Below are 23,150 nucleotides of genomic sequence, written 5' to 3' on the forward strand. Positions count from 1 at the left end.
ATTCACTGCTCAACTGGGGGACCTTACAGATATTTGCATGTGTGGGGTACAGAGATGAGTCCATAATGTGACTTGTTCAGCACATTTATACTCCTGAAATGATTTAGGCTTGCCATAACAAAGGGGTTGAATACTTATTGACTCAAGACATATTAGCTTTTAAATTTTAATCAACAAATTCACTTTGGCATTATGGGGTATTGTGTGTTGGCCAGTGACAAAACTTCTCAATTTAATCCATTTTAAATTCAGGTTGTGTAACAACAGAATGTAGAAAAAAATCAAGGGGTGTGAATGTCATGAGATCTTTCCATTTCTTGCACACCTCTTCCACTGACCTGCAGCCAAGCTCCCCACTCCACTCATCTACTTTACTACTTCCAGGTTTAGTTCTTTTCCCCTGTTTGTAGCATTGCTATTCAATTTAACTGTTAGAATTTCTATGTTTTTTATACAGCTCTATAGTCTTATTTCAGTATCTGAAAAGTTTACTTTTATTTTCTGGGCTTCCATTGCGCCAAATATATATATTATATATATTTACTTTTGTAAACTGATTGAAGGTAAGCAATGAGCGCTGCCTAGCAACAGTCACTATGAATCTTCTAATCTCATGAATGAGCGCTGCTTACGTCGGATTTAGCTACGAATAGTCTTATTTTTGGTTAGTGCAACAGGTGTAAATTCTGATCACAACGTCGGATGTAGCTACGCCCGATCTACCATTTATGACCAACTTTTTTACAAAGGCTGGTGCAACCGGCCCCTGGTGCCAAAATGTTACTGCAGTGTGTCAGCCAATTAGAGGTTTCTCCTATTCATCTAAGGCAAAGATACTTATAGATTTCCGCATTCATCGGTGTCTGGTGTTAGCTAGTAACTGGCTAGCTAGGTTTTCAGCCAGCATGGAACAAAAGAGGGGGAAGGGTTGCCCAAAACTCATCTTATTACATCAAGAGACATGCCAAACGTAACATTTACACACCTCGGGGACTCTCCGAGCGCGGTGACGCTTTGGCCTCCTCCTCCTCATCTGACGTCACCTCCACATCACTGCCATCCTGATGCCCCTCTGAATGCTCAATTGACTCTTGGATGGCCAATTTGGTGTCCGCGTTGGTTTCACATGCGTTACGAAGGGGTGGAACCTAGGCAAGATGACAAGTGTTAAGTGGAACGACAAACCAAATCAAATTGTAACGCCTACGGACAATTCATTTCTATATTTGGCTAATGTATTACCTATATTAACTCAACTCAGTTGATTGAGAGCATATTCCCATCTTTCAGATTCTCATCCACAACAATGAGCTGGCTAAGAATCAGTGCATCCCCCTTTAGTTAAGCTAAGTGCAACTACCCACAGTGCCAGTGAGTAGCTCTACCTGCTCTGAGCCTGCAGGTCCCACACTGTCAAACGCGGTGGTACTGTGGGCCTTCATGTCGCGGACCTGCCTCTCTAGCTGGGCGCGGGCTTTTTCGCTATCCCTCAGGCGGCCATCGGCCCCCCGCAGCCTACCCAGCTCCTCCTGCAGGAGGCTGTGCTGCCTCTGGAGCAGGGCCAGCTCCCCAATGGCCGCCCCTGTGCTGGCCTCGGCCATGCCTGCGTCACGTGACAGGGAGCGCCACACCCGTCCGGTGGGCGTGGTCGGGGCATCAACTGGCGGGCCATCAGAGCGCAGGCAGAGCTCCAGGATGGAGTCCTGCTTGATCACAGTGCCCTGGGAGAGGAGAACGAGAGTAAGTTAGAAGGGAATGAAGGGAGATATGAGGAGACTGGTCCATGTGACAGGGGTTTGAGAAACAGCTTCTATCTCCAGGCCATCAGACAGTTAAACAGTCACCACTAGACGGCCTCCGCCCTGAACTTAGTCACTGTTCTAGCCGGCTACCACCCGGTACTCTACCCTGCACCTTAGAGACTACTGGTCACTTTAATAATGTTTACATACCATTTCATCCACTTTATATGAATATACTCTATTCTAGTCATGGCTAATCCTACATAAAAGTTATTTAAAAAAGAAATCTGGATACATTTATAGATGCCACAATATAAAATACATTTATTTTGTTAACTGTGAGATAATGGAAGGAAAATAATACATTACTATTCAAGCAGATTACAACAAGCAGAAACCTAAGCAGGTCTACTTTAACTAACTGTAACTAACTAAATTCTACATCAGTTGGTACATCCTACTGTAAACTCCACAGTAAATATATGGGAGACCTGGGTCAAACATTATATAAAATATGCTGAAATACTTGAGCTTCTCGGCACATTAAAACAAATGAAATAGTCCAGAAAATGCAAACTCAGCTAAATAAAGATTATTTGACAATTGTATTTGACTCAGGTCTGGTACAACGAGATGCATCCACTGACCTGGAGGGCATGAAGGTGGGCACTAAGGTTGACCAGCCTCTGATACACTTCCTGAAAAACACACCATCAGTGAATACAATAAATATTACGCCAACACAATCAAGAGCAAATACCAACACCATTACTCATGGTAATAGGCTATATACAGTGGGGGGGAAAGTATTTGATCCCCTGCTGATTTTGTACGTTTGCCCACTTACAAAGAAATGATCAGTCTATAATTTTAATAGTAGGTTCATTTGAACAGTGAGAGACAGAATAACAACAAAAAAATCCAGAAAAACACATGTCAAAAATTTTATAAAATGATTTGCATTTTAATGAGGGAAATAAGTATTTGACCCCTCTGCAAAACATTACTTAGTACTTGGTGGCAAAACCCTTGTTGGCAATCAGAGGTCAGATGTTTCTTGTAGTTGGCCACCAGGTTTGCCCACATCTCAGGAGGGATTTTGTCCCACTCCTCTTTGCAGATCTTCTCCAAGTCATTATGGTTTCGAGGCTGACGTTTGGCAACTCGAACCTTCAGCTCCCTCCACAGATTTTCTATGGGATTATGGTCTGGCGACTGGCTAGGCCACTCCAGGACCTTAATGTGCTTCTTCTTGAGCCATTCCTTTGTTGCCTTGGCCGTGTGTTTTGGGTCATTGTCATGCTGGAATACCCATCCACGACCCATTTTCAATGCCCTGGCTGAGGGAAGGAGGTTCTCACCCAAGATTTGACAGTACATGGCCCCGTCAAATGATGCGGTGAAGTTGTCCTGTCCCCTTAGCAGAAAAACACCCCCAAAGCATAATGTTTCCACCTCCATGTTTGACGGTGGAGATGGTGTTCTTGGGGTCATAGGCAGCATTCCTCCTCTTCCAAACACGGCGAGTTGAGTTGATGTCAAAGAGCTCCATTTTGGTCTCATCTGACCACAACACTTTCACCAGTTGTCCTCTGAGTCATTCAGATGTTCATTGGCAAACTTCAGACGGGCATGTATATGTATTCTTGAGCAGGGGGACCTTGCGGGCGCTGCAGGATTTCAGTCCTTCACGGCGTAGTGTGTTACCAATTGTTTTCTTGGTGACTATGGTCCCAGCTGCCTTGAGATCATTGACAAGATCCTCCCGTGTAGTTCTGGGCTGATTCCTCACCGTTCTCATGATCATTGCAACTCCACGAGGTGAGATCTTGCATGGAGCCTCAGGCCGAGGGATATTGACAGTTATTTTGTGTTTCTTCCATTTGCGAATAATCGTACCAAATGTTGTCACCTTCTCACCAAGCTGCTTGGCGATGGTCTTGTAGCCCATTCCAGCCTTGTGTAGGTCTACAATCTTGTCCCTGACATCCTTGGAGAGCTCTTTGGTCTTGGCCATGGTGGAGAGTTTGGAATCTGATTGATTGATTGCTTCTGTGGACAGGTGTCTTTTATACAGGTAACAAGCTGAGATTAGGAGCACTCCCTTTAAGTGTGTGCGCCTAATCTCAGCTCGTTACCTGTATAAAAGACACCTGGGAGCCAGAAATCTTTCTGATTGAGAGGGGGTCAAATACTTATTTCCCTCATTAAAATGCAAAACAATTCATAACATTTTTGACATGCATTTTTCTGGATTTTTTGTTGTTATTCTGTCTCTCACTGTTCAAATAAACCTACCATTAAAATTAGACTGATCCTTTGTCAGTGGGCAAACGTACAAAATCAGCAGGGGATCAAATACTTCCCCCCCACTGTAGATATACACACACACACACAAAATAAAACAAACACAACCTCCCGCCATCTCCAGCCAAATATTTCAGTGGGTTCTCTTAGCTAGTTAGCCATGTACGGATAAAGTGACAGTAGTTCTTTATGAGATTGAGTGAACATTTACTACTGTACCTCGGTTGAGGGCCTATCTCCAGCCTGATTCCCATTCCAGTCCTGGGAAATTTGAAATATTATACACTTAAATCAACACTATATTTGACAATTGTTGTGAATAAACTATTGTTTATTCAAAACATGATAGAAAGCAATATCAGATGAATTGGTGTAAGAATAAATTAAATAAACGAAACACCAATTAATGCCACACAGCTAAACTGAGAAGTGTTTCATGCAAACATAATACAGTAAACGAAAATACTTTTAAACAAAAATATCTGTATGATCCTCATATCACTTGGTTTCGGTCTTTTGAAATTCAAAATTCCATTAAATGAAGCAAATGACTCACTGATAGATTATAGAATTGCTTCATATCACAATAGAAATTCCATTCCTTTGATGGAGGTGAAAAATGTTTAACAAACTATACTGAACAAAAACAAAATGCAACATGCAACAATTTTAAAGATTTCACAGAGTTACAGTTCATATAAGGAAATCAGTCAATGAAAATAATTTCATTAGGCCCTAATCTATGGATTTCACATGACTGGGAATACAGATATGCATCTGTTGGTCACAGATACCTTAAAAAAAAGGTAGGGGTGTGGATCAGAAAACCAGTTAGTATCTGGTGTGACCACCATTTGCCTCATGCAGCGCAACACATCTCCTTCACATATTGTTGATCTGGCAGTTGATTATGGCCTATGGAATGTTATCCCACTCCTCTTCAATGGCTGTGCGAAGTTGCTGGATATTGTCGGGAACTGGAACATGCTGTCGTACACGTTGATCCAGAGCATCCCAAACATGCTCAATGGGGGACATGTCTGGTGACTATGCAGGCCATGGAAGAACAGTGACATTTTCAGTTTTGTTTCAGAACATGAAATTATCCGGAATGAGCTCTGGTGGACATTCCTGCAGTCAGCATGCCAATTGCACGCTCCCTCAAAACTTGAGACATCGGTGGCATTTTAGGGTGGCCTTTTATTTATTGTCCCCAGCACAAGGTGCACCTGTGTAATGATCATGCTATTTAATCAGCTTCTTGATATGCCTCACCTGTCAGGTGGATGGATTATCTTGGCAAAGGAGAAATGCTCACTAACAAGGATGTAAAGAAATTTGTTCACAACATTTGAGAGAAATACGCTTTTTGTGCATATGGAATATTTTATTTCAGTTCATGAAACCAACACATTACATGTTGCGTTTATATTTTTGTTCAGTGTACTTTTCAACTTTTGCAATTAATTAATATTTCTCTAAGTAAACCAGTAGGGCTTCATTGTGAAACGTTCCTATTATTGTCATGACATTTCAGAATAGAGTTGTCAAACAGGCTTCATAAAACAATGGTGATTGGAAAAATGGATGTTGCCATGGATACTCCAAGGCACTGTTTGAAACAGAGCTGTCAAGCTATAATAACTCGGAGAGCGGAAGACTCAGATAACAGAAGCCTTCACTTGAAACTCCAAAGCATCATTAGGCACCAAACAGAAATTGGACTGAAACAGAGGGACTACACGGACAATTTTTGTTATCCATTGTAAATGCCCTAATGCAGTGGTTCCCGAACTTTTTCCACTTGGGCTAGGGCTCTAGACTAACGTTTTCCACAGGTGACACTAGTGCTACTAACTTTTTCAGTTGATGGCATCAGCACATGATTTGGTCGCACCAATAATGACCTGACCCGTGTCCCATACTGTACCTGTATTCCATACAGAACCAGGCTAATAATGACTAGCCACCTTTTAAAGTAGCATGCCCTGCAGGGTTTGACATTCAGGTAAATTTGCTTGTGGCACATCGGGCCAGTGCCAACTAAAAGCTACTGGCCCGGGAAAGCGGATGATGCGCAAATCCTTTAAAATGTTATATTTAATTTGCGGCCTGAGCAAGTAGCCTATAATGACCTACACAAAATTACATTTGAACTTGACAATATCAGATTTACATTGCGCACCAAACGATCAATCTCAAAAAGAGTAATTGTTAGTGATTTTGGACAGTCACAGTTGTAGGGCCCTGGTAAATTCTGTTTTCCCAGTTAGATTTTTCCCGGTTTCAGAGTTTTTCAGAGAGTGGAGTTGCCCTTTAATTAAATTTCACATCTAGAGACCATTGTGTTTGGCTAGTGGGTTTTTTGTACTATACAATGTACAGTAATGGATTCATGTGATGGCAGAGATTGAAAAATAAATGCCCCGTAATTGATACAAATCATCATGATCTCATTCTGCCAGGTAGGCCTACCTTGCAGTCAACATTTCATTGGGAAGGTTTTTTAGGAAAGCCTTTAGAAATGTTCATTCAAACAGCTCATGATGACTTGCGCATCGCAAAGATTCAAACAAAACTTCGGACTAAACTTTTTGAATATGTTTCAAGCAGACCACCATAATCCCTCTGACCAAGAATGCCAATATAACCTGTCTAAATGACAATTTTATTTATTTATTTTTACCTTTATTTAACTAGGCAAGTCAGTTAACCTGTTGGGGCTAGGGAGCAGTATTTTCACGGCCAGATAAAAAATATACCCGATTTTAACTAGTTACTACTCTTGCCCAGAAACGAGAATATGCATATAATTAGTAGATTTGGATAGAAAACACTCTAAAGTTTCTAAAACTGTTTGAATGGTGTCTGGGAGTATAACAAAACTCATATGGCAGGCCAAAACCTGAGAAGATTCCATACAGGAAGTGCCCTGTCTGACAATTTGTTCTCCTTCTGTTGCATCTCTATCGAAAATACAGCATCTGTGCTGTAACGTGACACTTTCTAAGGCTTCCATTGGCTCTCTAAAGCCACCAGAAAGTGGAATGGGGTGTCTGCTGTCTCTGGGCAAAGTACAGCAGCTCTGTTTGTGAGTGGTCAGCCTGGGGACAGTGAGACTGAGATGCGCGTTCACGAGACTTCTCCATTTTTTTTCTTTCAGCCTTTGAATGAATACAACGTTGCCCGGTTGGAATATTATCGCTATTTTACAAGAAAAATAGCATAAAAATTGATTTTAAACAGCGTTTGACATTCTTCTAAGTACGGTAATGGAATATGTGGAATTTTTTTGTCACGAAATGCGCTCGCGCGTTACCCTAAAATTGTGTAAAATAGTCATATGTTTGAGAAATTGAAGTTATAGCATTTTTGAGGTATTTGTATTTTGCACCACACGATTCCACTGGCTGTTGACTAGGGTGGGACACAAACGTCCCACCTAGCCCATAGAAGTTAAGAACAAATTCTTATTTTCAATGACGGCCTAGGAACAGTGGGTTAACTGCCTTGTTCTGGGCAGAACGACAGATTTGTACCTTGTCAGCTCGGGGATTCGATCTTGCAACCTTTCGGTTACAAGTCCAACGCTTTAACCACTAGGCTACGCTGCCACCCCTATTGCCCCATAGCACTCACATCTGTAGCCATGAAATGCTTTGAAAGGCTGGTCATGGCTCACATCAACACCATCACTTCGATTCACACACCGCCCCAACAGATCCAAAGATGACGCAATCTCTATTGCCCTCCCCCACCTGGACAAAAGGAATACCTACATGAGAATTCTGTTCATTAACTACAGCTCAGCGTTCAACACCATAGTGCCCTCCAAGCTAAGGACCCTGGGATTAAACACCTCCCTCTGCAACTGGATCCTGGACTTCCTTACGGGATGTCCCCAGGTGGTGAGGGTAAGCAACAACACATGTGTCACGCTGACCCTCAACACGGGGCCCATCTGGTGTGCATGCTTAGTCCCCTCCTGTACTCCCTGTTCAGCCCTGACTACATGGCCACGCACGACTCCAACACCATCATTAAGTTTTCCGACGACACGACGGTGATAGGCCTGATCACAGACAACTATGAGATAGCCAATAGGGAGGTCAGAGACCTTGCAGTGTGGTTCCAGGACAACAACCTCTCCCTCAACGTCAGCAAGACAACAAGAGCTGATCGTGGACTACAGGAAATGGTGCTGTAGTGGAGTGCTGTAGTGGAGCAGGTCTAGAGCTTCAAGTTCCTCGGGGTCCACATCACTAAGGAATTATCAAGGCTCACAAACACCAACACAGTAGTGAAGAGGGCATGACAATGCCTCTTCCCCTCAGGAGGCTGAAAAGACTTGGCATGGGCCCTCAAAAAGTTCTAGAGCTGTACCTTTGAGAGCTTGACTGGATGCTTCACTGCTTGGTATGGCAACTGATTGGCATCCGAACGCAAGGCGCTATAGAGGGTAGTGCGTACAGCCGAGCTCCCTGCTATCCAGAACATCTATACCAAGCAGTGTCAGAGGAAGGCCCAAAACATTTTCAAAGACTCCAGCCACCCATGCCATAGACTGTTCTCTGCTACCACAAGGCCAGAGTTACCGATGCACCAAGTCTGGAACTAACAGGACCCTGAACAGCTTCTACCCCTAAGCCATACGACTGCTAAATAGTTAGTTAATTAGTTAACCAATAGCTTCCCAGACTATCTGCATTGACCTCATTGACCACTGCTGTTACTGTTTATTATCTATCCTGCTGGCTAGTCACTATCCCTACCTGGATGTACATATCTACCTCAATTACCTCGTAACCCTGCACATGGACTTGGTACTGGTACCCTGTGTATAAAGCTAAGTCATTGTGTATTTATTCCTTGTGTTATTATTTTTCTACTATTTATCTTTTTTCTCTCCGCATTTTTGGGAAGGGCCTGTAAGTAAGCATTTCACTGTTAGTCTACACCTTGATTTGATTCCCACATGTGAACCATGCTCACAATGAGTAATCTTGCCTGGGACCTGAAGAATTCTGTTAGCGTCCCGAGCTAAGGACTTGGCTTAGCTAAAACATTATTGTGGCGCATGGGATACCTTGGTTCTAAGCCTGGTAGACCACACTAAATGACCATGCTATTATTATTATTATTATTATTATTATTATTATTATTATTATTATTATTATTATTATTATTATTATTATAATCATTATTATTAAGACCTTTACCTTTGCAGCTGGGCACCCGTGCATTCCGTTGAGAACCACCTCCTGGCCATCTACAAACAAACAACGGTCATCAATAGTCATTGCTCACAGTGCTATGGAGACTAGACTACTATAAGCCTTGTCAATTAATGGCACAGAGGAGTAACTCACTGATCACTAGTGCTCCCGTGTGGTTCGGGTGACCGTTGAAACTGCAGGGCAGAGGCACTGCAAAGGTGGAGCCCAGCAGTAGCTCACTCAGCCTATCCACTGGGAGACACAAATGGAGACAATACAGCATCAGTGCCTTAACAAAATGTATGGTGCATTCATTTCAGCTCACCTGTGACAGGGTGGGTCGAGTTCACATTTTAGACCATTCCATTGGGCCTAAAGTCACATCTCCGCCCACATGGACAAGATATGGAAGAATCTAACAAAGTAATACAGATGGCAGCAAATACACAAACAAGATTAATACAAAAAGAATCATGAATATTTAAACAAGAATCTTGTATGGCAGAAGAAGAGTATTTGTACAAAAATCGAATAAGTAATCTAATAAGTATCTGTTAAGATTATCTTGATAGCACATTGGTAGTATTCAGTGACAAATATCAAAACTAAGCAGGGCTTGGTTAGAACCCTGGATGGGGGACCAAAGGGATAGCTGTAGGTAAATCAACTGTCCAGTAGGAGGTGCTGCCCAGCCTATTGCTTTTTTAACCATGGAAACTCATACCTGAAAATGTATATTAAAATATAAACATTTCTGATAGTAATTATCATGATTTGTTATATATTGACTTATAAAAACAATGTGAAACCTACTATAATGGTTAGAACATACACTTTTCTTATAATAATTGTTGTTGCTCATACGTTTCCCAATTTTGTTGTAGCTCTAAACTAGCTCACCTGATTCATCTATTCAAGGGCTTGATGATCAGTGACGAGTTGAATCTGGTGTGCTAGCTCTGGAATAGATCAAATACATGGAAAAGCTGGGGGTCCCCGGGCAGAGGTTTGAGAACCACTAACATAAGGCAAAACATATCAAAATCTTACCAGATACTTAGATTTTTTTGTACAAATGACTTTCTTCTGCCATACAAGATGAGATGTTTATGATTCTTTTCCATATGGGCGGGCAAGCCAAAACAAAATGTACCTTATTAAAGTCACACTCTAAATAAAGAGAAAGCACCCAATGACATTTCAAATGCATATAGAATCTTCTATGATATAGAGCTCAAGGAATGACATTCCATGAGAAACATTAGCCTAAGGGTTGACAGCCACTTCAAATTCATAAACATACACATGATATCCACACTGAGGACTACTGTGCGTAGGGTGGGAACTGGACAACTGTACATGTCAATCAATGTTTGAGTGATGATGAGTTAACGGTTTGCTGTTTGTGTAAATGTAGCCACAGTGCCTTCAGAAAGTATTCACACCCCTGTATTTAAAATGGATTACATTTAGATTTGTTGTCAATGGCCTACACACAATGTCAAAGTGGAATTGTGTTTTACATGATTTTTGAATGACTACCTCATCTCTATACCCCACACATACAATTATCTGTAAAGTCCCTCAGTCGAGCAGTGAATTTCAAACACCGATTCAACCACAAATACCAGGAAGACGCCCTTCTTTGCCTCGCAAAGGTAGAAGGTTTCTATTGGTAGAAAAAAAGGCATACATTGAATATCCATTTGAGCATGGTGAAGTTATTAATTACACTTTAGGTGGTGTATCAATACAGTCTGTCACTACAAAGATGCAGGCGGTCCTTCCTACCTCAGTTGCCAGAGAGGAAGAAAACCGCTCAGGGATTTCCCAATGAGGCCAATGGTGACTTTAATTTAAAACAGTTACAGAGGGGCAGCAGGTAGCCTAGCAGATAAGAGCTTTGGGCCAGTAATCGAAAGGCTGCTGGTTCAAATCCCACGATGACGTGGACGTCTATTAAGACAGCCGTTGATAAAGGCATGTGGAAGACACATTTCAGTTGAATGCATTCAGTTGTGCAACTGACTAGGTATACCCTTTCCCTTCCCTTATGGCTAAGAAAACTGAGGATGGATCAACATTGTAGTTACTTCACAATACTAACCTAATTGACAGAGTGAAAAGGAAGCCTGTACAGAATAAAACATATTCCAAAACCGTGCATCCTGTTTGCAACAAGGCATCAAAGTAATACTGTAAAAAATGTGGCAAAGCAATTCCCTTTTTGGGCCGAATACAACGTGTTATGTTTGGGGCAAATCCAATACATTATGGAGTACCACTCTCCATATTTTCAAGCAGAGTGGGTGGCTATATCATGTTATGGGTATGCTTGTAATCGTTAAGGACTGGGGTGTTTTTCAGGATAAAGAAATTAACTAAATGGAGCTAAGCAAAGGAAAAGTCCTAGAGGAAAACCTGGTTCAGGTCTTGCTTTCCACCAGACACTGGGAGATGAATTCACCTTTTCAGAAAGACAATAACCTAAAACAGGCCAAATCTACATTGGAGATGCTTACCAAGAAGACAGTGAATATTCCTGATATGGCTGAGATACAGTTTTGACTTAAATCTACTTAAATCTACTGGTTGTCTAGCAATGACATTGAAGAATAAAATAAAAAATCATGTGCAAATGTTGCACAATCCAGGTGTGGAAAGCTCTTAGAGACTTACCCAGAAAAACTCACAGCTGTAATCGCTGCCTAAGTTGCTATTATAAAGTATTGATTCAGGGGTGTTAATACTTATATTAAATTAGATTTCTCTTTCATTTTCAATAAATGTAAAAAAAAAAAAAAATCACTTTCATTATGGGGTATTGTGTATAGATGGGTTATAAAAACAAATATGTTATCCATTTTAAATGCAGGCTTTAACAACACAATGTGGACTAAGTCAAGGGGTATGAATACTTTCTGAAGGCACTGTACAAGGCTTTGAAAAATAAGTTCCTTCTCAGAGGACAATTAAACTCATCTATAATTGTTCAGACAGTACACAATTCAAATGTCTGTTTGACGGTTCCAAGTAAAGTAAAACCGTAATGTAAGCCAACCAATGGCCTTCTATGGAGGGAACTTTGAAGTCAGTCATCTGAAATGTATGTTATGTTTGGCAACTGAGCCACCACCTGGCAGCTATTTTGTGCCAACACATTGCACATGCATCCGTTGAATAATGAGGAAAGTAATAGCAACAGTTGATTGTCAAGTACAACCGTGAACATGGCAACTTTGAAGTATCGTTGAAGTCAGTTAACACTAGAACCGTTAAAGCAGTCATTTGAACTGCTCATTAATTAATTTATTCTTAACTTCATTTGGATAGGGGGCAGTATTTTCAGAGTAAATACTGCCCAGAGTAAACTGCCTGCTACTCAGGCCCAGAAGCTAATATATGCATTGGATAGAAAACACTCTGAAGTTTCTAAAACTGTTCGAATGATGTCTGTGAGTATAACAGAACTCATATTGTAGGCGAAAACCTGAGAAAAATCCAACCAAGAAGTGGGAAATCTGAGGTTTGTAGTTTTTCAAGTGATTGCCTATCCAATATACAGTGTCTGTGGGGTCATATTGCACTTCCTAAGGCTTCCACTAGATGTCAACAGTCTTTAGAATGTTGTTTCATGCTTCTACTGTGAAGGGGGAGAGAATAAGAGCTGTTGGAATCAGGGGTCTGGCAGAATGCAATGAGCTAAGTCACGCGTGCGGCTGTGGGAGCGAGCTGCGTTCCTTTTCATTTCTAAAGACAAAGGAATTATCCGGTTGGAATATTATTGAAGATTTATGATAAAAACATCCTAAAGATTGATTCTATACATCGTTTGACATGCTTCTACGAACTGTAATATAACTTTTTAGACTTTTCGTCTGGACTTGCCCGCGCCTTGTGAATTTCGATTGGTGAACTAAACACGCTAACAAAAAGGAGGTATTTGGACATAAAGATGAACTTTATCAAACATTTATTGTGGAACTGGGAGTCTTTCGAACAAAACATACATGTATTGTGTAACATTGAGTCCTGGGAGTGACATCTGAAGAAGATCGTCAAAGGTTAGTGATTAATTTTAGCTGTATTTCTGGTTTTTGTGACGCCTCTCCTTGCTTGGAAAATGGCTGTGTGGTTTTTCTTGTCTAGGCACTGTCCTAACATAATCTAATGGTATGCTTTCGCCGTACAGCCTTTTTGAAATCGGAAACTGTGGTTGGATTAACAAGAAGTTTACCTTTAAAATGGTGTATAATACTTGTATGTTGGAGAAATTAGAACTTTGAGAGTGTTGTTTTGAATTTGGCACCCTGCTATTTCACTGGCTGTTGGCGAGGGGTTCCGCTAGCGTCTTTTCGCAACAGGTTAAAGTCATGCCCCATTCCATCCTTGACTTTTCCTAAATAAGTCTATATAACACACTGTGGTTGTTAGAATAAAATATCACAAACAGAACTGGAGTTATGACCAGTTTTAGAAGGGGAATGTCATTTTTTTTATGGTTTTCCCCCAATGCCACTCCTTCTCCCGACAGTAGGGCCTGCTCCGCTCCTTCTCCCGACATGAAGGTGCCGTGCCCAGTTGATAATCACACCAATAATTGCCTCGAAACTGAACCTAAACTAATTTCACACATATAACAGATTAAATAAATGAAGTAAAGTATGATGGGGGATAAAGGGGGAGAATGGGTGAGTTGATGAGAGAGGGGAAGCGAACGATGCATAATTATGTAATCACCAATTGTGAATGAAGAACAGGGATTGCCATTCTATTGTATTAGTATATTCTAGTTATAATCTCAAAATAGTATTTACCCTATATCAGTCCACCAAATCCACGCAGTTTTATCAGTCTACTCTGGCCAACTTGGAGTACATACACAGTGAGAGCGTGCAGAATTTACAACGGCCAGAAGACCAAGACGAATGGGTGCACATGCTGCATTAGCGTTGCTACAAAATCCAAATGAAAACGACTCAGATGGTGGGGAAGAAATTAACCATGACATCTCTGATGATTACTCTTCGGATTCTGAGCCTCAGTCTGAAACTACAAAAAAGCCAAAACAGTGCGCACTAAACAGGTGCCCGCGCCACCACCAAATGAAACTGTAGTGGAACGGTGAGACAGGAGAAAGGAAGAGATGGCAATGCTAAGAGCCCATTATGAGCACAAAATGTAATCGCTGAGAGAACAAACCTTATATCTCAAGAAAAAACCAACATCAGCAATGCACTCACAAGCTTTTGTTGTGGCATGGACATGCTCCAACTAATGCCATTGCATGAAGAAGCCCACCATGTAAGCACGAGCTGACAATAATTGACTATTTTTGACGGCTGTCATAGCAACACTTAAATTCATTATAATTCCATTAAGCTTTTGTGTTGATTTTCTTGAAACCGAAAAACTTGCTCTCCATCCTTCTGTCTATTACCCTACCTATCTTACATTTACATTTTAGTCATTTAGCAGACGCTCTTATCCAGAGCGACTTACAGTAGTGAATACATACATTTCATTTTCATTTCATGCATTTTTTTTTTTTGTACTGGCGCTCCGTGGGAATCGAACCCACAACCCTGGCGTTGCACACACCATGCTAGCATTGCAAACACCATGCTCTACCAACTGAGCCACAGGGAAGGCCATCTTCTTCACTTTTTCTCCCCCACCACCAACCCCTCACCCTCTGCGATGGCGTCCGTGAGCAGTCTCTCGCCGAGCGGCACCTGGGGCATGTCAGCCCGGAACAGGTTCCGGGAGTTGGGGCCCCCCGGCAGCATGATCTCCTGGCCCCCTGTCACCTCGGCTAGGTCCGAGAACAGGGTGACTCGCTCCTGGAGCAGCTCTAGCACCTCCCGGTCCTTCTGCTGGATGTCCGCTGGAAGGAGAGATGAAGGTAGAGAAAGGAAGATGGAAGGGATGGGGGCGGGGGGGTGGAAAGAGATGGAGTAGAGAGAAAGAGGGAAGGAAAGGGAGAAAGAGAGGGAAAGCGGAAGGGGAGAGAGGGAAAACCTGACATGATGCTCCTCAAGACCTCAACTTAAAAGCGGGGGGCAATCATATTCACACTGAATTTCTTCAGCCTCCTGAGGTTGAAGAGGCGCGACAATGCCTTTACCAAGGTGTCGTGTGGTTGGACCATTTCAGGTCATCAGTGATGTTCACGCCAAGGAACTTGACGCTTTTGGCCCTCTCTATTGCGGCCCTGTCGATGTGGATGGGGGTGTGCTCTCTCTTCGGTCTGCTGTAATCCACATTCAGCTCCTTCTGGGGGTTTTTTTTACATTGAGGGAGAGGTTATTTTCCTGGCACCACACTGCCAGGGCTCTAGACTCCTGCCTGTCTCATAATTTTTGGTAATCAGGCCTACCACGGGAGAATTTTTCAGATTTCCTTTGTTGAATTTCCCAACTACAACAAATGCGGCCTCAGGATATGTGGTTTCCAGTTTGCTCAAAGTCCTGTATAGCTCCTTGAGTGCCACCGTGGTGTCGGCTTGAGGGGGGATATAAACGGCCATGACAAAAACCGGCAAAATCGGCATTTGATGGAGAGGTATTCCAGATGGGGAGAGCAAAAGGTTTTCATTTTTTATACGTGGCCACAATCACACCATGAGTTATTAATCATGAAACATACACGTCCACCTTTGCTTTTCCCGGAGAGTTCTTTCTTCCTCTCCGCGCAAATAAAATAAGAAATAATACAAAAAACGAAATAGTGCAAAGTTGGATCTAGAAATAGGGCTGCCGTGTCTGTCCGCGCAATCTTGCAATCTCTACATTACATATTGATCTGTATGATTGTGTGCGTGTGTTCATTGCTGACCTTTCAGTCGTCTCAGAAGGGCCTTGTCTTCAGTCTCTATGAGTGGGAACTCTTCCCTGGAAGGACAACTGCAGAGACAGATTTTTTTTTTAGTGTATGAGCGGTCTGTCTGTCTGTCTGTCTGTCTGTCTGTCTGTCTGTCTGTCTGTCTGTCTGTCTGTCTGTCTGTCTGTACCTCCTGACAGTGTGTTGTATGAGGCGTATCCAGGTGTTCTTGTCATCTTTCGAGGCAGCATGGACCTCATACATCTCCGGAGGAGAGGAGTCACTGATGAGGAAGAGCCCTCGCTCCTGATTGGCTATCTCCCTAATCATGAGGTTCTGCAGGGAGAGGACCGGAGACTTGTCCTGCAAAGAGGGAGAGAGGAGAGAAAGAAGGAGAGCTGCTATATTCCCTGACTTCCCCATACGGTATATTAAATTGTGACAAAAATGTCTATATACACACACAAGTGTTTTTTGTTTGTCATTGTGTGAGAGAGAGTGTAAGCGTGTGTGTTTGTACTTACTAGACAAGGGAAGATGAACCTCTGGTCTTTCTCCTGTAGGAACACTAGGATGTCTGTCATCAGCAGGACCTGCACATCTAAACACACACGCATGCACACGCACACAAAATAAAAACCTCCTTTAAAACATGGTTAAATAACATGTTTTGGGGATAGTTCCATCACCTACAAACTTCTGTGACAAATTAAGCTAGTGGAGGCTGGTTTCCATGTGTTTGGCACTGTTAATACATCCATTCCACTCAAGCCATTACAAATAGCCCGTCCTCAGCCACACATACAGACACACACACACACACCCTTCAACACACACACACACCTTTGAGCCTGGACCCAGGGGTTTTCCAGAGCAGCATTCCCTCATGGATGAGCCTCCTGCGGAGCAACTCTCCTCCTCTGAACAGGCCACCGTCCCTCACCTTGGCCTCGGCGCGAGGGTCCAGCCTGGCCCGGATCTCCTGCAGCCTCTGGGTCCGCTCAAGCTCCATCACCTGGACAGCAGGGTCATGTTCATTAGGCACTGAATGGAAGCAAATTGACTGAAACAGGGAGGGACTACCTGGACTTGTCCAATGAGAATTATCCATTTACATTCCCTAATGCAGTGGTTCCCAAACTGTGGCGGGTACGAGGGGTCGGCAGGGGGGGGGGGGGGGTCCCTCCCTCCAAAAAATGTAATAATATACACTATATATACACAGAAGTATGTGGCCACCCCATCAAATTATTTGATTCAGCTATTTCAGCCACACCTGTTGCTGACAGCAAAGTGTATAAAATAGAGCACACTGCCATGCAATCTCCATAGACAAACATTGGAAGTAGAATAGCCTTACTGAAGATCTTAGTGACTGCCAACGTGGCACCGTCATAGGATGCCACATTTCCAACATGTCAAATTTCTGCCCTGCTACAGCTGTCCTAGTCAACTGTAAGTGCTGTTATTTTGAAGTGGAAACATCTAGGAGCAACAACGGCTCAGCCGCGAAGTGGTAGGCCACACAAGCTCACAGAACGGGACCGCCGAGTTCTGTATAACGTCAGCACAAGAACTGTTCTGTGCGAGCTTCATGAAATGGGTTTCCATAGCCTAGCTTCCGCACACAAGCCTAAGATCACCATGTGCAATGCCAAGTGTCGGCTGGAGTGGTGTAAAGCTCGCCGCCATTGGACTCTGGAGCAGTGGAAGCGCGTTCTCTGGATTGATTATTCACGCTTCACCATCTGGCAGTCCGAAGGACGAATCTGGGTTTGGCAGGAGAATGCTACCTGCCCCAATGCATAGTGCCAACTGTAAAGTTTGGTGGAGTAGGAATAATGGTCTGAGGCTGTTTTTCATGGTTTGGGCTAGGCCCCTTAGTTCCAGTGAAGGGAAATCTTAACACTTTTCTTTGCACCCCATGACAAAATGTGTAGAATTGCAGGAAATAAGCTTTAAACCTGCAAAATTCTCTCCACCAACAAGAGGGGTGTGAACAGCTTGTGCCCATAGAAATAGACATGGTGCAGGATGTGCCCCAATGCTGGAAGGCCCCCCCCCCCGAGTGAAAAAGTTTGGGAACCCCTGCCCTAATGAACACAAACCTGGTTCACAATAGTGTCAGTGTGCAATGTATTTTCTGCACTGTGTAATTGCCACTTTCTCATGGACATAGTAAAAGGTCGGGTTCATAGATAGTGTGGCAAGTCAAAATGGCGTCCTTTAATTTAATCTGACTAACAGGTGTTAGTTCATGTCAGAATTGATCTCAGTAATAACCTGAGTAAATCAAACTATAAATGGATTAATAGAGGAGTAAAGCACCTGCTGGTCCACTGAGGTGAGTAGCTCCCTGATCTGAGTCAGAGACTGGGTCAGACAGGAGGCCTCCTCTTCATTGTCTGGTTAAGGGAGCGAGAAAGAGAGAGGGTTATAAGGGGGCTAGACATTATTAGTAGTGCTGTTTTTTTACCATGCTCCGTCATTGCCTTTAAAGACCCTGTGCTTTTAGTTAGTTCTGAGGAACCTCGTCTCATGATATAAAAAGCTGGCATAGTTTGGCTACATTTTTGATACCCCACGTTATATTTAGCTTCCCCCAACAATATATTTTATTCTAATGTGAGCATGACTTATCACCCTCGCCCTGGTTCCACTTGCTTTATTCACGGGGTCTTGTTCTCACCCTTGGTGTTGTCAAGGATACGCTGGATGAGTACGGGGTACTTGGTGATGCGCTGAGTGACCAACAGGATGCACTCCTGGACGCCATGGCGACGCAACAGGTGACCGCGACACACCCGCTGAACAGAGAGCGGGAAAGAGATTAAAGATGAGAGACAGAGGGAGAGAAAGTGAAAGATAGTTAGTGCGAAAGAGAGCACGAGAGAGTGAGAGGGAAAGAATAGTGAAACAGCAGGAGAAAGGAAGACATGAATATGAACAAGACAAAAAGAGGTGAGGAAAAACAGGAAAAGCGGCAAACAGAAGGATGGATGGAAAACAACAAATATTTGTGTTTTGTAATGCAATCAAGAGCAAATCATTTTTTTCACCGGAATTCTGCAGATATCAATTGATATGAATGATACCCTCAAAACTAGCATGAAGAGCTTTAAATCTAAATGAGAGATAAAACATACCAAGAGTACATGCACACGAACATTTCCATTGGCCTATTTTTCTTTCTCTGTGCCCCTTCTCTCTCTCTCTGCTAAGGAATACTAAACTACCAAATAGCATGATCATCACAAGTAAGACTTCAGTAGTGGTGACAAAATTTGTGGGTTTATATATTTTTTTACATAAACACAAAAGCTCTCCCTCGGTCTCAGTTGTTCACTCTATCCCCATCTCAATTCAATGTTTTTATTGACATGAAATACATTCTGTGAATATTGCCAAAACATTCCGAAAAAGTTTCAGAAGTAAAAAATGTCAAAGTCACATCATGTTTTTCTCTCTCTCCCCCTCGGTCTTACCCGTATGAAGTACTGGAACCTCTTGTCTTTGGCCAGCAGCTCCTTGTATAGCTTGACAGCCTTCAGGTGGCGGCTGCAAAACTCAGCGTAGGTCTTCCTCATCTCGTCAGCACACTGGCCCGAGAACTGAGAGAAACAGTCAATCAATCAAATCAAATCTACTTAAAGTACCCTAGCCTAGATCCCAAAGACCAATCAAAAGCAGAGTGGCTAAGATAAACTCCCTAGAAGGAAGAAACCTTGAGAGGAACCAGGGGAGGACCATACTCCTCTGTTTGTACAGTGTAGTTAAGATTACGTATGACAATAAAGGCCAGACAGTTTCTCAGGTCTTGCAAAGAATGAATGATCCACTAGGATGGTAAATGTATAGATCACATATTTTATTTTGTAATTATTTTTACTTAACCTTTATTTAACTAGGCAAGTCAGTTACATAAGGCAGTGGGTATAATGTCCATGTCTTTCTACCTGTTCCAGTAGCACATCTCCCAGCTGATGGATAGTGAAGTTGTAGGTGCTGCCAGGCTGTAGGCTGTGGTTGCGCCGGGTGAGCAGTTGTGCCAGGAAGCGGGCATGTATGGCGGTGAGACGGTCTAGGCAGGGGAAGATGGCGTGCACCACGCCCGGCTCAAGCTGCACCTCCTCCAGCATGCCCTGGCGGAACACCCTCTCCATGATGCGCAGCGTCCGCACATGGTGCAGCTCTGTCTGGATCAACTCTGAGGAAGACAGAAACGCAAAGAGAGAGTTGATCATGTAACATCTGGCGAAAGAACATTCATATTTTGCTCTGTTCATAACCTGCCAGAAACACGTAGAACACACATGACAATTTGGGAGGATGCACAAGGTCAGCTGCACCCCTGGAGCTATGTCGGGGTTAGGTACCTTGCTCAAGGGCACAACAGTAGTGGATTGTGGCCATGATCTGAAACAAGTAGCACCCTCCCCAGTTGCCACTTTTTCGTTGCCCAGCCCATGGCCTTTTCACCACAAAGGGAAAGAGGTTCAAGTGCATGTCACTGCTCTCACCATAGATGACGTCCTGCCGCTTGATGATGTCTTTGCGATGCGTCTGCAGGTAGCCCGAGTCCACCGCCATGCTCCATGAGTCCGCCTCAAAATCCCGCCCCTCAATCTCCATTTCCTCCAGCATGGAGGTGTAGTACTCTTCCCCTGAGAGAGGAAAACATTCATCCAGCGTTAACAACAAATGGACAAAAACAGACCATCAATGCCTCAAATGTTCACAGTTCTAAAGTCGCTCCAGACAATCTATAATTTTTTCTTATCACTTTGAAGGTAGACATGGACATGACAGTTGCCAATATACCTTTTAGGTTCTTACCCCAAATCCCTGAGGCTTTCCCTACGTAATGGATGCAACCTTGTCCCAGACACAAAGACTTGCATAAGCTACACAATCTGTGCGCCTAGACTTAAGATCAATAGCAAATACAGAGCACAAATGTCCCACATTCAATCCCAGGAAGGCACAACCACATCACTGTCTTACCCTCATCGTTGAGCGACTCCATGGACATGGCTCTGTTCCTGAAGTTGAGCGAGTCTGTGGACTGGGACAGGATCCTGCGCAGCCCCAAGGGAGAGTCATCATTCAGGTTCCTATGTAGAGGCATGGACGAGGACACACACAGACAAAAACACACATATATATACACATGCACCAAGAAACATGTATATTATACACATGCAGGTACAGTATACACACACAGAAACCAACAACATAAATATGCATGAGCACACAGAAAATAAAAAAAAATAAAAAACGGTGATATAGATACAAATCACACAGAGGACAAGCAGAGACGAAACACACGCACGCACACACGCACACCCATCCATGCATTGGGATACACAGAGACACACATGATTACAATGGTACAAAACGCACCAATGTACGAGCCACTGTGAATATTACCACTCATGCTTATGTCCTGAGACACACACACAGAGATGAGGCATATGCCATGTGTAGATAAACATGTTAGTTCACACATTCAGTAGACTGGAATCTGCAATTGCTCCTCTACCACCAACTGCTGACAGTTATTATACATGTCTGAACCTTGTAAGATCAAACCAAAACCGATAAAACACCACACACAGCATTCAGAAAGTATTCCGACTCCAGCCTTATTCTAAAATTGATAAAATGTGTTTCCCCCCCCCATCAATCTACACACAACACCCCATAATGACAGTTTAGATTATTTTGCAAATGTGTATTTAAAAAAATTACTGAAATATAACATTTACATAAGTATTCAGACCCTTTACTCAGTACTTTGTTGAAGCACCTTTGCCAGCGATTACAGCCTCAAGTCTTCTTGCGCATGACGCTACAAGCTTGGCACACCTGTATTTGGGGAGTTTCTCCCATTCGTTTGGATGGGGAGCGTAGCTGCACAGCTATTTTCAGGTTTCCCCAGAGATGTTCGGGCTCTGGCTGGGACATTCAGTGACTTGTCCCGAAGCCACTCCTGCATTGTCTTGGCTCTCATGTGCCTTTCACTAAGGAGTGGCTTCCATAAAGGCCTGATTGGTGGAATGCGGCAGAGATGGTTGTCCTTCTGGAAGGATTTCCCATCTGCACAGAGGAACTATGGAGCTCTGGCAGTGTGACCATCGGGTTCTTGGTCACTTCCCTGACCAAGGCCCTTCTCCCTCGTTTGCTCAGTTTGTCCGGGCAGCCAGCTCTAAGAAGAGTCTTGGTGGTTCCAAACTTCTTCCATTTAAGAATGATGGAGGCCACTGTGTTCTTTGGTACTCTTTCTCGGAGCTCTACAGACAATTCCTTCGACCTCGTGGCTTGGTTTTTGCTCTGACATGCACTGTCAACTGTGGGACCTTTTATATAGACAGGTGTGTGCCTTTCCAAATCATGTCCAATCAATTGAATTGACCACAGGTGGGCTCCAATCAAGTTGTAGAAACATCTCAAGGATGATCAAAGGAAATAGGATGCACCTGAGCTCAATTTCTTGTCTCATAGCAAAGGGTCTGGATACTTAAAAAACATACCTTATTTACATAACTTAACATTTGCAAGAATTTCTACAAACCTCTTTTTGCTTTGTCATTATGGGGTATTGTGTATAGATTGATGAGAAAAAAAGAATCAATTTTAGAATAAGGCTGTAAACACAACAAAATGTGGAAAAAGGGAAGGGGTCTGAATACTTTCCGAATGCACTGTAACACAGACAGTGTGTGGGACTTTCATTTCTACTATGAAAAGTGTATATGTGGCAGACATATAGGCATGATGTCACTATTAATGTCAATGACAAGATTGACTGAGGTTTCTCTCGTACACTCACCCTGTAATGTTATTGGTGGAGACGCTCTTGGAGAGGGAAAGGCCGGAGCGTCCACGGCGCGAGCCCAGCAGGGATTGGCGGAGGTTGTCAGAGTGGTAGATGGCTGAGCTGGGGCGTTCCCTCATCATGGGGGCTAACAAGGAGTATATATAGGAGGGGGGGAAGAGGAGTAGGAGGAAGAGGGGAAGGAAGAAGAGGGAAAAGTGGGAGGAGAAATATAGTGGAATAATG

At 43.1% G+C, this 23,150-nt stretch overlaps 1 protein-coding gene across 5 annotated transcripts in view; it reads right to left on the bottom strand.

Moving 5' to 3' along the window:
* Positions 1-23,150, bottom strand: part of LOC115175776 (rho guanine nucleotide exchange factor 2) — a 69,489-nt gene that overhangs the window by 4,121 nt on the left and 42,218 nt on the right. For 4 of the 5 annotated variants that reach the window (XM_029735281.1, XM_029735282.1, XM_029735284.1 and 1 more), the window contains 18 exons: positions 22,920-23,052; positions 21,092-21,201; positions 20,608-20,751; positions 20,044-20,294; positions 19,573-19,698; positions 18,777-18,894; positions 18,416-18,492; positions 16,931-17,102; positions 16,612-16,688; positions 16,278-16,450; positions 16,103-16,170; positions 14,958-15,152; positions 9,419-9,517; positions 9,269-9,318; positions 4,269-4,310; positions 2,390-2,440; positions 1,386-1,721; positions 986-1,148 (listed from right to left, as the gene is read on the bottom strand). In XM_029735281.1, the coding sequence (XP_029591141.1) occupies positions 986-1,148; positions 1,386-1,721; positions 2,390-2,440; positions 4,269-4,310; positions 9,269-9,318; positions 9,419-9,517; positions 14,958-15,152; positions 16,103-16,170; positions 16,278-16,450; positions 16,612-16,688; positions 16,931-17,102; positions 18,416-18,492; positions 18,777-18,894; positions 19,573-19,698; positions 20,044-20,294; positions 20,608-20,751; positions 21,092-21,201; positions 22,920-23,052 (2,385 nt within the window). The remainder of the gene's footprint in view (positions 1-985; positions 1,149-1,385; positions 1,722-2,389; positions 2,441-4,268; positions 4,311-9,268; positions 9,319-9,418; positions 9,518-14,957; positions 15,153-16,102; positions 16,171-16,277; positions 16,451-16,611; positions 16,689-16,930; positions 17,103-18,415; positions 18,493-18,776; positions 18,895-19,572; positions 19,699-20,043; positions 20,295-20,607; positions 20,752-21,091; positions 21,202-22,919; positions 23,053-23,150) is intronic. The other variant, XM_029735280.1, reaches the window with a different exon arrangement.

The sequence above is a fragment of the Salmo trutta genome, chromosome 36 (assembly GCF_901001165.1).
Source record: "Salmo trutta chromosome 36, fSalTru1.1, whole genome shotgun sequence".
Lineage (NCBI taxonomy): Eukaryota > Metazoa > Chordata > Actinopteri > Salmoniformes > Salmonidae > Salmo > Salmo trutta.